This window comes from Mya arenaria, chromosome 8, assembly GCF_026914265.1.
Source record: "Mya arenaria isolate MELC-2E11 chromosome 8, ASM2691426v1".
Taxonomy (NCBI): Eukaryota; Metazoa; Mollusca; class Bivalvia; order Myida; family Myidae; genus Mya; species Mya arenaria.
The window spans coordinates 58,357,096-58,371,955 of NC_069129.1; the positions used below are offsets into that span (position 1 = coordinate 58,357,096).

General features: G+C 37.5%; 2 protein-coding genes across 2 annotated transcripts in view; one reads left to right on the top strand and one right to left on the bottom strand.

Moving 5' to 3' along the window:
• The window catches only part of LOC128243120 (sodium- and chloride-dependent transporter XTRP3-like), a 45,042-nt gene extending 36,491 nt beyond the window's left edge, over positions 1-8,551 (top strand). Inside the window, exons 9-10 of the mRNA XM_052960675.1 lie at positions 1,756-1,918; positions 2,209-8,551. Coding sequence (XP_052816635.1) covers positions 1,756-1,918; positions 2,209-2,532 — 487 coding nt within the window. The 3' untranslated portion in view covers positions 2,533-8,551. The remainder of the gene's footprint in view (positions 1-1,755; positions 1,919-2,208) is intronic.
• A 641-nt stretch (positions 8,552-9,192) lies between these two features.
• Positions 9,193-11,009, bottom strand: LOC128242582 (uncharacterized). The gene is made up of 3 exons (XM_052959800.1): positions 10,978-11,009; positions 10,226-10,381; positions 9,193-9,720 (listed from the first exon to the last, which is right to left on the bottom strand). Exons 1-3 carry the CDS (start codon positions 11,000-11,002, stop codon positions 9,224-9,226), a joined length of 678 nt encoding a protein of 225 aa, XP_052815760.1. The 5' UTR covers positions 11,003-11,009; the 3' UTR covers positions 9,193-9,223.
• Positions 11,010-14,860: the final 3,851 nt, after the last annotated feature.

Sequence of the window (14,860 nt, forward strand, 5' to 3'; positions counted from 1 at the left end):
TTACATGAAGTCAAATCCCTAAGAGCACGTGAGGACAAAGCATACATTACATGGTATTACATGAAGTCAAATCCCTAAGAGCACGTGTGGACAAAGCATACATTACATGGTATTACATGAAGTCAAATCCCTAAGAGCACGTGAGGACAAAGCATACATTACATGGTATAACATGAAGTCAAATCCCTAAGAGCAAGTGAGGACAAAGCATACATTACATGGTATTACATGAAGTAATTTCCCTAAGAGCAACCGTGGACGTAGCCAACATTACATGGTATTGCATGAAGTAATTTCCCTAAGAGCAACCGTGGACGTAGCAAACATTACATGGTATTACATGAAGTCAAATCCCTAAGAGCACGTGTGGACAAAGCACACATAACATGGTATTACATGAAGTCAAATCCCTAAGAGCACGTGTGGACAAAGCACACATAACATGGTATTACATGAAGTCAAATCCCTAAGAGCACGTGTGGACAAAGCAAACATTACATGGTATTACATGAAGTCAAATCACTAAGAGCAACCGTGGACGTAGCAAACATTACATGGTATTACATGAAGTCAAATCCCTAAGAGCACGTGTGGACAAAGCACACATAACATTGTATTACATGAAGTCAAATCCCTAAGAGCACGTGAGGACAAAGCATACATTACATGGTATTACATGAAGCAATTTCCCTAAGAGCAACCGTGGACGTAGCCAACATTACATGGTATTACATGAAGTAATTTCCCTAAGAGCAACCGTGGACGTAGCAAACATTACATGGTATTACATGAAGTCAAATCCCTAAGAGCACGTGTGGACAAAGCACACATAACATGGTATTACATGAAGTCAAATCCCTAAGAGCACGTGAGGACAAAGCATACATTACATGGTATTACATGAAGTCAAATCCCTAAGAGCACGTGTGGACAAAGCACACATAACATGGTATTACATGAAGTCAAATCCCTAAGAGCACGTGTGGACAAAGCATACATTACATGGTATTACATGAAGTAATTTCCCTAAGAGCAACCGTGGACGTAGCCAACATTACATGGTATTACATGAAGTAATTTCCCTAAGAGCAACCGTGGACGTAGCAAACATTACATGGTATTACATGAAGTAATTTCCCTAAGAGCAACCGTGGACGTAGCAAAAATTGCATGATATTACATGAAGTAATTTCCCTAAGAGCAACCGTGGACGTAGCAAACATTACATGGTATTACATGAAGTAATTTCCCTAAGAGCAACCGTGGACGTAGCAAACATTGCATGATATTACATGAAGTAATTTCCCTAAGAGCAACCGTGGACGTAGCAAACATTGCATGATATTACATGAAGTAATTTCCCTAAGAGCAACCGTGGACGTAGCAAACATTACATGGTATTGCATGAAGTAATTTCCCTAAGAGCAACCGTGGACGTAGCAAACATTACATGGTATTACATGAAGTAATTTCCCTAAGAGCAACCGTGGACGTAGCAAACATTGCATGATATTACATGAAGTAATTTCCCTAAGAGCAACCGTGGACGTAGCAAACATTGCATGATATTACATGAAGTAATTTCCCTAAGAGCAACCGTGGACGTAGCAAACATTACATGATATTACCTGATGGTATTTCCATGAGATAAAAAATAAAAAGTCATGAGGAAACTAGCAGAACATTGAAATCAACCGGGATTCAAACATCACAATCATTATTTCCCATGTTTCATGTTTTTGTATGTTTTCCTAGGTTTGCTGATGATATTGAGTTCATGATCGGTAAACAGCCCAGCCGGTACTGGAAGATCGTGTGGAAGTTTATAGCCCCGTTCCTGGTGGCCATTCTCCTCATCTCCACCATCGTCTCATACTTTATCAAACCCCTCGTCTACGAAGCCTATAGTTCAGAACTGGTGAGGATAAAAATATTTGTAGATAAAAGTTTAAACCATTTTTTGTTCCGAAGCTGGTGTATTTTGGAGAGAAAAGTCAAGGTTGTGTCACAGCCTTGTTGTCGTAGTTTGGCCCGGACGTCATTTTGCATAACGCCAACCATAACCATTACTGGCCGGCACTTACGTTATACATTGTGTTATCATATTTCGTATTCTTGGAGTCAGACAGTTTCATTCAGTTAACTAAAGATCTTAGAAATTTAATACCGCATTTACTACAATATATGTATTTCGTTTTTGTCTTTCAGTCTAAGTCGATAAATCGAAGCTACCCATGGTACGGGGCGATGATCGCCTTCGTGCTCGTCTTCTCTTCCATAGGCTGCATCCCACTGATCGCGTTACTCCGGAAGTTCAAGGTCCTTAACTGGAACTATGCCAAGCAAATACAGACCGAGATGAAGGGTCACACTCAGAGCACGGCAAAGTTCCTTCGTTCCGTCTCCAGTGTGGAGAATGAAAACATGGACAGTATGCCGAACATCACGACGTACTCGGACGAGCCGGAGAACGGTACTGTCAGTGGGGAATTGGATGACGGCGCCGTGAAGTTTACGTTGATGCAGAATTGACGTGGTGAACGTGATTAGTTGACGGATGTACTCGCGTGCGATTTTGGTGGGAGGCAGAAAAGACCATTATGCATTATTGAAAAACAAACATAAATGGAAATACTAGAGAACATTGTCACTGACCAAACTAAATAATGTGTGAGGAAAGGAAGCAGTGAAAACGAAACGCGAACAATTATTCTGATCATGACATTAAAGTCAGCATTATTTGTACGAAAACATACCAGCAAAATACCATTTGTGTGTGAAATGGATATGTCACATATCGGCATTCATAACGCGGGTACTGCACGGTCGCCGTTCCACGAAAAGTAAAATCCTAAAAGGCACAAACCTACATTCCAGGATGTAGACCAAGTGGAAAATGCGGTTGTGCTTGAAGAAGAACCAATGTCCCAAGGCGTGATTTCCGAAATGTTAACATTGACGAGTACGCGGGGACCAATGACGGATGTAGCGTTCAGTCGAAGAGACGGACCCACGAGTCTTCATCCGGACAAAGACGTGGAACACACTTAAAAACAGATCTACAATTCTTTATTAATGGGACTTGCCTTAATGAACACATCTTAAAGTTAGATAGTTGTTCGAAATCATCTTTTATACAATTGGATGGCAGTATTTATTTTTCAAATCTGCCACTTGTTTGGGGGTAAATCAGCAGTCAGCCGTTATAGATTTTAGTCACGTAAATAGGTAGATTTTAACAGAGACTGGTGTAATAGACGAAATATAATCTCAATCAATAAGCTGGTTAAGAATTTAGGAAATAAATTGGTCGTGTGTCTGCGATGCTCCATGCCTTTTGCTGGTAAATGCAGCCTTATTACCATTAGCCATTGCTGAAACATTGATACTTGACACAGAGTGAACTTATGCTTATTCATGTGTCTACCTTTAATTCATACAAAAATAACTTTTGATTATTTTCATATATTACAATTAAAAAATAGGCCTTATTTAGTAAAAATATATTTATGAAAAAGTCAAAAACCGCTTCAGTGTTGAAGCCACTGCTCAATGTACTTTTTGTCTGTTTTTTTTTGTTATACCATTCAGCATTAAAGCGATTTCATTGTGTACATGTACTTCGGGCGTTTTTGTTGACACCAAGCTAGTTTCAGTTTTGGTTTCAATGGTTTCGGAGGTTTGGAAACCTGTTTCGAACGTTTAGCTTGAAGTAACAAATGCATTGTTTTGTGTCCAGGTTCAACAATGTGGTTGAGCTTCTGCATGCCGTCATTATTTCTGAATTTCATCAAAAAAAATATACCGCAAATGGCCGTTTGCCTGATTTAGCTAAATGTTGTTTTGACACATGTGTTTGATCACTGTCCGCCATGTTTGTTTTTTTCAAAATGAGTTCGGGTGGAACGAACCGACGAAACCGCCTCCGGGGGTTCTGATAGTTTCAAAAACTAGTTTCAGTTTTCGTGAAACAAACGATAAAAACTGATATTCATTTAGTTTGAAACTGTCACAAAATACACAGTTTGTAAAACCAATAAAAACTCAAAACTAGTTTATAACCCACGAAATCGCCCGTAGTTTGAATTTAAAGCTGTTGAATGAAAGTATTATAAAAGCAATGGAACCAAAGATTTTCGAATGTTATATACATGTATGTAGTTAAACCATTAGTTATAATAGTATGCATGTAGAAAAACAAAATTCCATGACATGATGATGCTAAAAGTCTTTAAGGCATAAATAACTGTATGCTACGGAGTTCCGTTAGGGCCATCGTGTCTTCGACCTTACGCTTAAGAGCGAACACTCGAAGGCCGACGACGAAAACACGATGGCCCTAACGAAACACCGTAGTTTTGTATTAAATTTCTGGTAGCTGTTATATTAGGGAAGCATTATAATGCTAGTACCGGTATTCTTATTAATACTAGTTTGTTAAAGTTTACTAAATTACAGAATTATGTTCAGTACCCAGTCGTTCAGGATAGCGGGTTATTAGATTGTTGATGCTTGTACATGCCATTATCTTTACTTTAATGTTCGAAATTATATTTTGTCTAATGAATGGCAGTATTTTCTGCCTCATATTTATTTTGGTAAATCAGCAGTCAGCAGTTATTGATTTAATCAATTGAACCGGCAGATTTCAACACAGGGTTCAGTATGTCAGACAAAATGTAATCTCGAGCACTATTGGTATGCATTTACCAAAATGAAATGGTAATTAGCGTCTTTTTCGCCTTAAAAGCATTAATTTGGTAGATACATACGAATAACCTTTATTCATTACATAAACGCCAGCTTGCATTTTATTGGCAGCGCATTGCCGCCTACAATCCTGTGATATAATGACATTTTGTATATTTTTTGTCTTTCTTATCATTTTTTTTTGGCCTTTATTTAAAGTAGAACAAATTGATTCTTTATCTGGGGGTTGTTTCGTCCAGGTTTATAGGAGCGTGTTTGTACCAAATGGTTTCAGCAGTACAGTGTTATATTTCTGAATTTCTCCTCTGGTTATACGACATCACTGAATTCTAGATGAAATAACCGCAGAGCTTTAGGTTAATGAGACATTGAAAATTTGTTAAACAAACTATATTCACATTTCGTCATTTTAATAGCGACCATATCTGACATCGTCTTCGTCATTTAACAATCTGATACGAGTTGTTTGCGTGTCCAATGCCCCGTGGTAATAAAGGCGTAACCTCGTTAAAAGCTGCACTCTCACAGATTGAACATTTGACAACTCTTCTTACTTTAAGTCTTGGAACGAGCCAATTTTTGCGAAAATCCATGGAAACCAGTGATATTAGATTGCTGACAAAAATAAGATCGCAAATATTTATATTTAAGTTCAAAAATTCATGTTTTATGCATTTTTTTAAACCGTTAGTAACGGTTTAAGCCATAAAACATTAATTTTCGAACAGAAATATGCAAATCTGCGCTTTGATCTTTTGTCAGCAATCTTTTATCATTGGTTTGCAGATACGCAAAAATTTGCTGTTTCCAAAAGTTGTAAAAACGGTAAATCTGTGAGAGTGGAGCTTTAAGGCTATAACTGCTTTTGGACATTTATCGTACGTTTTCCAACCGTAGGTTTGCGTTTGTACCCGAGCTCTCTTAAATATGCGCTCTTACTCTCAAATAAGATTTAGCACAATTAATATTGTTTTACTATTTCAAACTGGATGAATAAATGTCGAAAGCAATGGTTCTTATGAAGGATACGGAGTTTAATTTGAAAGAAAGGTGCAGAAAACATGTTATTTCTACCTTATGAGACAAGAGTAGATCACAGTAAATATTTTAGCACTCACCAATCATTTAATATTTTTGCGTTTGCAGCTATTAAATCCATGGTTACAATCTTGTTATCAGTTATTAATATTTTACACAAATGCATTATTTAGTAAGTAGTTAAAGGTTTATCACTCAAAATGTATGTCTGTTTTACATGTTTATGTATTTTGAATAAGAGTGTCTTTTTAAGCAGGCTCAAGGCCAAGATATCTTATTGAAACTGGACCTATTTTTTTTAAACTTTTATTGTTTTAAAATATATGCTTCTACTTTAATTAACAATTAAACTAAAATATATGAAGTCATTTTAATATTTTCATTAGAAGTTTTTCAGGTAATTTAGATTTTAGTAATTATACAGTTTGATGTTGTTTTTTTAAATGTATTGTTTTATCGTTACCACGGTTTCAGTTTGAGGATTCATTTTACACGTGCATAGCAATCGATGACAAACACTTATTCCATTAACAAGCATTATTTGTAATTTAAATTCTAGTTACACATACATGAAAAATAAATAAGTCGTTTTCTTATTTTCCTTTCACATGCACTGGTTCGATTGTTCAGAACTTTGTTAAAGTTAACAACGTTGTTAACGTCATCTTTGTTAACTTTCACATCTTTACAACACGGACACACTTATGATCTACTTCTATTTTCGAACAATATTTGAGGCAACTGCTTTAGTTGGACTTGATTTAAACAAATTTCTGAGTGGTCAGAGTGGTTCAGTGGTATATGTGTGCCCCTCTCAGTGGTTTAGTGGTAAATGTGTACCCCTCTCAGTGGTTCAGTGGTATAGATGTCCCCCTTTCACCCAAGAGGTCGTTGGTTCAATCCCCACCAGGGGTACTTTTCTATGGCCTTTCATAAAGGACACACTTCTGGTTTCTGCCCAGAAATTGAGAGTGATCCTATAAGCTTAGCTTTTGTCACAATCGATCTAAAATAGATTAGTATCTACTAAATATCGGAGATATCATACACAAGGTAACGTTTTAAAGCTGCACTCTCACAGATTGAAAGTTTTGACATTTTTTTTTTTTTTTTTGTCTTGGAACTTGCCCATTTTTGCGAAAATCCATGTAAACGGATTTTTATATTTTAATTCCAAAATTGATGTTTTATGCATTGTTCTTAGTTACTAACGGTTTCAGCCATAAATCATTATTTTTTAAACGGAAATATGAAAAACTACGATCTGATTTTTGTCAGCAATCATATATCATTGGTTTGAAGGTGTTTACGCAAAAAAATATCTTTCCAAGACAAAAGAAAAGTTGTAAAACCGATAAATCTGTGAGAGTGCAGCTTTAAAGTAAGCAACGATGACGTTAACAACGGTTACTTTCACAAAGTTCTGAACAATCTGCCCAATGGCATTTGCTGTAAATAGTGTACATACCCATTATAATACTGACATACATTATTCTTCTACTTACACGATGTATAATTATACATGTACAAGTCCAACTCGAACTGCTTTAGTGTTTTTTAGATGATGCCAATAATGATATAAAGCAACGTATGAAACAATGATTTTAACTGTTGTTGCTACCTTTAGTTGCCAAATCTTCAGAGTATGGTCTCTTTGAAAATAAACGTTTTTAATTGGACTAACAGGGTTTTCTGTCTGTTTAGACCTGTGTTGTAATTATACTTCTTAACTGATATTTAGTTGAACGCTTTTACATACTATCAGATGACAACATTTTATTTTGATAAGTGATCTGACAAGTATTCCGTTTTAGTTATATCTAATCAATACAATACAAGGTATTGCGTCTGTTTTATAGCGATCGATCCAAGATCAATACAATTAATATTGACTCAGTAATATTGACAATATATATATATTTGAGCACCAAAAATTAAATATTTGATTCATTTCTACCCCGACAACCATTCTATATTACCAGGATACTTATGGTATTGACAATTCGTTAGTACAGATCTGCCCTCTCAAATATATTCCACTCATGAAATGGAATCTCAAATATATTCCACTCATGAAATGGAATCTCAAATATATTCCACTCTTGAAATGGAATCTCAAATATATTCCACTCTTGAAATGGAATCTCAAATATATTCCACTCATGAAATGGAATCTCAAATATATTCCACTCATGAAATGGAATCTCAAATATATTCCACTCTTTTAATGGAATCTCAAATATATTCCACTCTTTTAATGGAATCTCAAATATATTCCACTCTTTTAATGGAATCTCAAATATATTCCACTCTTTTAATGGAATCTCAAATATTTTGCACTCTTGAAATGGAATCTCAAATATTTTGCACTCTTGAAATGGAATATCAAATATTTTGCACTCTTGAAATGGAATCTCACTTTTTGGTGTTTCATGATCAGTTGTTTATTGAAGTCATTTTTACATTTTTTATCGTTTGTTTTCTCTTAAACAGTGCCTATTGAGACCCTTGTCTTAACTTATGCTATGAAGTGTTTCAGTAATCTTTCATCAGGACATTTTTAATTATGTTTACTCTTTACCTCGTTGTTATTAATATTGAATGTATTCGTGCTATCTTATATCTACCTTTTGAGCTTCGTAATCAAGTGCTATCTTCATGACTTTCATGCTGTCAATGAGTCTTTGGTTTTAAATACTTTGTATATATGATCAAATTTTTATGAATTGTATATAATTTGTTTTCCTTGGAATTTTAAATTGGTTGTTTGTTTGATTATAATAAATTGAACTGATGTCCTGGATCTTTGTTTAACATCGATTTCATTCTCTCGCAGATCTGAAAATGTTAATACCTAGCTGGAAGAAATCGTTATGTTGCTCTTATCTTTCTTTCTCAATATAAGATTATAACATTGTACAATAAATTCGAACTATCAGGTCGCTGTGCGACTTAAATTTCTAATATAGATATAAAATACACTATATGTTAACTGTCTGTGTTGAAACATAAATACATGTCGTGTTTACTGGTCTGTGTAGAAACATAAATACACGTCGTGTTTACTGGTCTGTGTAAAAACATAACTACACGACGTGTTTACTAGTTTGTGTAGAAACATAACTACACGTCGTGTTTACTGGTCTGTGTAGAAACATAAGTACACGTCGTGTTTACTGGTCTGCGTAGAAACATAAGTACACGTCGTGTTTACTGGTCTGCGTAGAAACATAAATAGACGTCGTGTTTACTGGTCTGTGTAGAAACATAAATACACGTCGTGTTTACTGGTCTGTGTTGAAACATAAATACACGTCGTGTTTACTGGTCTGTCTAGAAACCTAAATAGACGTCGTGCTTACTGATCTGTGTAGAAAAATAAAAAGACGTCGTGTTTACTGGTCTGTGTAGAAACATAAATTGACGTCGTGTAAACTGGTATAATTTGGTGGATTCACAGGACAAATTAACTGGTTTATAAAGACACATAAGAAGACCAGTGAAGCTGGAGGCTGTCAAAGTAGCATCCGAATACACCGAACACATACTCCAGTCTGCCACCCTCACGGAATTCAGCGCCCGCCTCAGGGACCCCGCATGTCTCCAGACGCCGCTTGTTGGTGGTGAAGGTGACGCTGGATGTGTACCACGAACCTGTCAACTCTGCGTGTTGTATCCACTCGTCCTTTCCAAAATAGTAAAAGGGCGTCCAGGATGTGTTGGTCGCACAGTTGTCGGTCCAGAAACCATGTTTTGGAGCCCACACGTCGTTGTACTGGATCAGCATGGCAAGCAAATACTGGCCGCACTGCATCCGAATGCCGGTGATTCGTCCGTGGTTCCAGGCGCCGGAGTCGTTAAAGTGAACAAGAGTGTCGGTAACCAATGTGCTGTGGCCCATCACGTGACCACCTACCACACCGGATGCTGGGTGTATGGGGACGGCTGTGAGGGTGGTGGTAGGGACTAATGCTAAATAAAAAAATGAAAGGAGATAGAATGTTTATATTTTTATATGTATTTATATTACATGTACATGAATACCATTTGCGCACCTTTATATATGTGACTTAAAAGTTGCTTCTTTTATTACTGTCACGTACTTGAATTGTGGCGAAATCATGAAAACTTATTTGTAAACTACCAGTATTTTAGAATACAACCTACATTCTCAGCCAATGAGATTGCAGATAGGCAACCATTAAGTAAAATACTTAATCATTAAGATTTTCAACTTCTGCCCCTACTGCCAATCATCCGATACACACTCCCTGTGTAAGATTTTGCGTTTACAATGTACCAGGGATAATGTTGTATTCTAAGTCAGTTGCATGAAGATAACATGAAGTGAATTCTTAATGATTAAGAAGGACTTGTTCGCTACGTTCATTCCGCCCATTCTTAATTATTTAGAATTCAATTCATGTCATCTAACTTAATGACACAATGTTTATTAAGAAGCATGTCTATTGCTTACCGCATCCGGTACGGCACGTGACAGGACATGTGACTTCAGCGAGAAGAGGGTCTCTACATAGATGGGGGTTGGCTCGGCATCCATCGGGGTCCAGGTCCGCACACGGATCCTCTGACCTTGAATACTTGAAGGCCAGGCTCAAGGTCACCAGAACTCCTAAATATAGTGGGAACATTAATTTGCTTTTTTTTGTAAAATGATCTAGTTTGATATTTTTTACTGAAATGATACATGCTGTACGTAAACGATGATCATGCATAAATTGAGTACATATTGAATAAATGTGAGTAGGTCGATATTACAATTGCACGCAGACCGCAACCGCAGTTCTCATCTGTAGTACGCATAATTAATTAACGGACACGTCTAATATTGTTGGGGGTATAACATGTTCCCGCACCCAGATGTGCAACCTAGCCGCACGAAATTGCTCAGTGACAGATTTTTTTGTGGTTCGCACAAAGTTTGGCTTGAAATGTATATAGATACTATGACAAAAACTTTATTTTACGAAAATATTCTATGACATGATAGGAATTATTGCCATTAAACAACACATACCGAAAACAAAATTCTTCAACCTAGTTTTGTTTAATTTCAAGATTTAAGTCAGGTTGTGATTGTACTAAACAAACTCCTTGGACGACAAGGAAGACCACGACAATGGTACCGATGAAAACAAATCATTAATTACGATTCAGCATCAGTATCCATTATGATAAACTGGAGTTCAGCAGTATAAAAATGCTTACTTAAAATATATCTTCCTTTCCTCATTGTGTGAACGTTCTTACATAAAATGACTATATATATATATATATATATATATATATATATATATATATATATATATATATATATATATATATATATATATATACATATTGGATAGGTCAGTGTTACAACGGTTTCAAAGGGTCAAACAAGTTGCGTCATCGTCGATTCATGCTCGGCGTTAGCGAGATAACACACAGTTATACAATGTCTGGCCCCAATTTCTCGAAACTTCTTAAAGCTGCACTCTCACAGATTTACCGTTTTTACAACTTTTTTTATTTTTTGTCTTGGAAAGAGCAAATTTTTGCGTTAACATCTTCAAACCAATGATATAAGATTGCTGACAAATAATAAGATCGGAGATTTTCATATTTATGTTCGAAAATTAATGTTTTATGGCTTAAACCGTTTAAGAAAATTGCATAACAAATCAAATTTTGAACTTAAATAGAAAAATCTGCGATCTAATTTTTTGTCATCATTCATATATAACTGGTTTCCATGAATTTTCGCAAAAATTGGCTCGTTCCCAGAGAAAAAAAAAAAAAAAAGTTGTCGAAACGTTCAATCTGTGAGAGTGCAGCTTTAAAGGAAAACGGAAATGATATGTGTGAAGAAATGTCCTACATAAAGAAAGCAATGATTATTCTCACCGAATCGAGAACGGTGCTGGTTCTCGAGCCTGGCTCTCAGAGCCACCGCTCGTACGTGTGGTCGTGCATGGTACGAGATCTGTCTCCTCTCTTCCGTCTTTCCTTCTGGCTCTTTGAGCCACCATCGTACATGTGTATGTGGTCGCACATGTTTCGAGATCTATCAAATCTTTATTACTTTCTTATCTTTGCCTCCCTTACCCGCACTTTGTTTTACCTTTAAATAGCCTCCCCTCTTTTCCTCTTAATTCTCAAAAACTTTCTTATGTGCTTTCAACCTCTCAACTTTCGCATTTTACCCCTTTCCTCGCTTTTCTTTGCCTGTCACATCACACTTTCGCCTCCAACTATTTCTCTAACACATTCCCTTTCTCCTCTCCTCAATTCCCGCCCACCTCCCTCCCCTATCATTCTCCCCTCCTCCACCCCCCACATTCTTTCCCTCTTGATCCCCTGTTTTGCCCCCCTCCCCTTACTCCCCCTCTTTCTCCCCTTCTTCACCCCCTCTTTATCCCTTATCTTTCTCCCCCTCCTCTTTATCCCCCATCTTTCTCCCCTCCCATTTCTCTCCACTCTTTCTCCCCCTCTTTATCTCATCCGTTTACTCCCCTCTATCCCCCTCCTCTTTATCCCCTTTCTTTCTCCCCTCCCCTTTCTCTCCAATCATTCTCCCAATTCCTTTTCCCTATATAAATATATTGAATCAGAATAGTATATATATACAGAAGCGCGGAAAATCATTGTATTTCATAAATATGGTAAATTTGCCTTAATACACGCATAACTAATGAATTCCATAGGAATATTGTGTAAAAAGATACTTTGAATATGGACAGAATCAAGCATGTCAGATCGGAAGAGTTTAGACAGTCAACAATTTAACGTCACAATTTCAGTGAACACTATTTCACTGAAAGATTAACCGTGTCTCCCTTACTATACAATTGCCAAATTGTAATGACAAATCTTTTTTTAGCAGGGCGTTTTGGGGTCTTATCAAAATGACTTTTCTTATATGTGTTATATAGACCACATACGTGGACTAGGATTAACAATCGACGCATTTTAATTGTTATTTTAATGTGCCATAGATATACAAGATTTGGGATGTTTGTTTTGTTTATTTGAGTTTATCAAGGTCTGCCAGCGCCCATTGGCTGCATTATGGCTTGACCCCGCCGTGACGCCATCACGACTTAAATTGTGTGTAAATGCCATAAGTGACATGAGATAGAAGTGACAGCAATTCGCAGTCAAATCCAGGCATTGGAAGATTTGAAGAAACATAGTGAGATACAAGAAATCCGGGTGCGATACCCTAGCTCTTTGCGAAGAGACCTCTTGGTTCTTTAACGTGCTCGGTGTAAAGCACCGATACACGGGATACAACTTTCCTGGGTTGAACCAGTACTGAGTACACCACTTTCCCAAGCACTACCCTTTAAATGCCAAGCGCCAGGCAAGGGAGCTACTTGTACCAACTTTTAACGTCTTTCGGTATGACGCGGCCTGGGATCGAACCCACGACCTCCCGCTCCGTAAGCGGACGCTTAACCACAAGGCCACGGAGACGGTTACAAGATTTGGGATGAACCTGAGTTCTAAAAATACCAAACTGAACCAGTAAGCATGTGCCGATCTATCTCCAAAACTGGCGATCTGCAGTCAGAAAACGATGATAATAACCTTTGATGACCAAAACAAGGTATCGGACGAGATTTACACGACAGAGTACGGTACAAAATCGTAGTTTTAAAGAATAAAGTGCATTTAGTAAGAACGTGTATTTTTTCACGAGATATTTTAATACACACATATTGTTCATCTAAAACAAGCGTCATCGTAAATAAGAAATTGTTCTTCATTCGGTACACAAGGTCGTTTCAAACATAATCGTGTTAACATATTGAAAACAATGGTCATATTCATCGAATCGAGAATGTTTCATATCCCAACTGGCAATGAACCAGGGAACCTGGACGCACCGGACGTTACTGCCCTTGAATAATAGCGATCTTCAATTTCATGACTATCTTAACGCTATTTTGCAGAGACCTATCGGCGTTTAGTTATTGTGCATAATTGGACAATTTTAATTGGCTTGTCTTTAACAATTTGTCATGAAATTGGAATGACAGTTTGCTATAAAATAACTCCACCGAAGAATTTGCACTTGCAATATTGTCTAAGTAATGCACCAGTCAATTGTAACCACGCCCCCCCCCCCATGGTCCGGGGGTATACCGGGGATAACCGGGGAAATGAGCCGTGTTTTTACCTTCCCGGTGGCCCCGCAGTGCCGGGTGAATGCAGTGGTTTTGTATTCGCGCCAAATATAGCGGGGAATGTGCCTTACTTAGGGTCCCTGGGGTGCGGGGGCATTTGGCGGGGATTTTACCATCAGTTCGTGCCCGCAGGACGGGGGTTTTACCCGGGCTTGGCTAGACCGAAAGTCAAAGTCCCCGCTGTTCCCCGCACCTGGAGGGGCCCTGGTTACAATTGACTGGTGCATAAAAACATTGTGATGTATCATATTTCTTGCATTCAAAGGAAACATGGTCCTCATGTTCAACTACATCTATATCTGTATCGACACAAAAAAACAACACACACAGACTACCATCATGTGCGATTCCTAGATGTTAACCAGTCTCTATACCATATTTGTGACGAGAAAATCTGAATTTTACTATAGAACGGACATTTGCACTAAATTAGTATTCAACATCGAGGAGAGATTTAAAATATTTATACAGCTGACATCTAGGAGATTCGTTGATATTTCTGTACAAACGGTTTAAACTATCTGAAACCGTGTCGACATCCAAACGTTTCAATGAATATCTTAACATCGCCAACTTCCTGACTAACCCATACGATGCCAAACCTAAAATTAAACAAGGTTTCCCTAACCTCGGAAACCGACGTTAGGCTCCCGGTATCATCAAGCAGTTTTAAAATAACACATCTTGGGAGATCGATACAATTTGTTTATTATTTTAAATAGTTGTCTTTGCAACCTTGAGTCGACCTTTCTGTGACTATCGACCCATCGACCTATCAACTGTCGACCTATCTGTGACTATCAGTCCATCGACCTATCAACTGTCAACCTTTCTGTGACTATCGACCCATCAACCTATCAACTGTCGACCTATCTGTGACTATCGACCCATCAACCTATCAACTGTCAACCTTTCTGTGA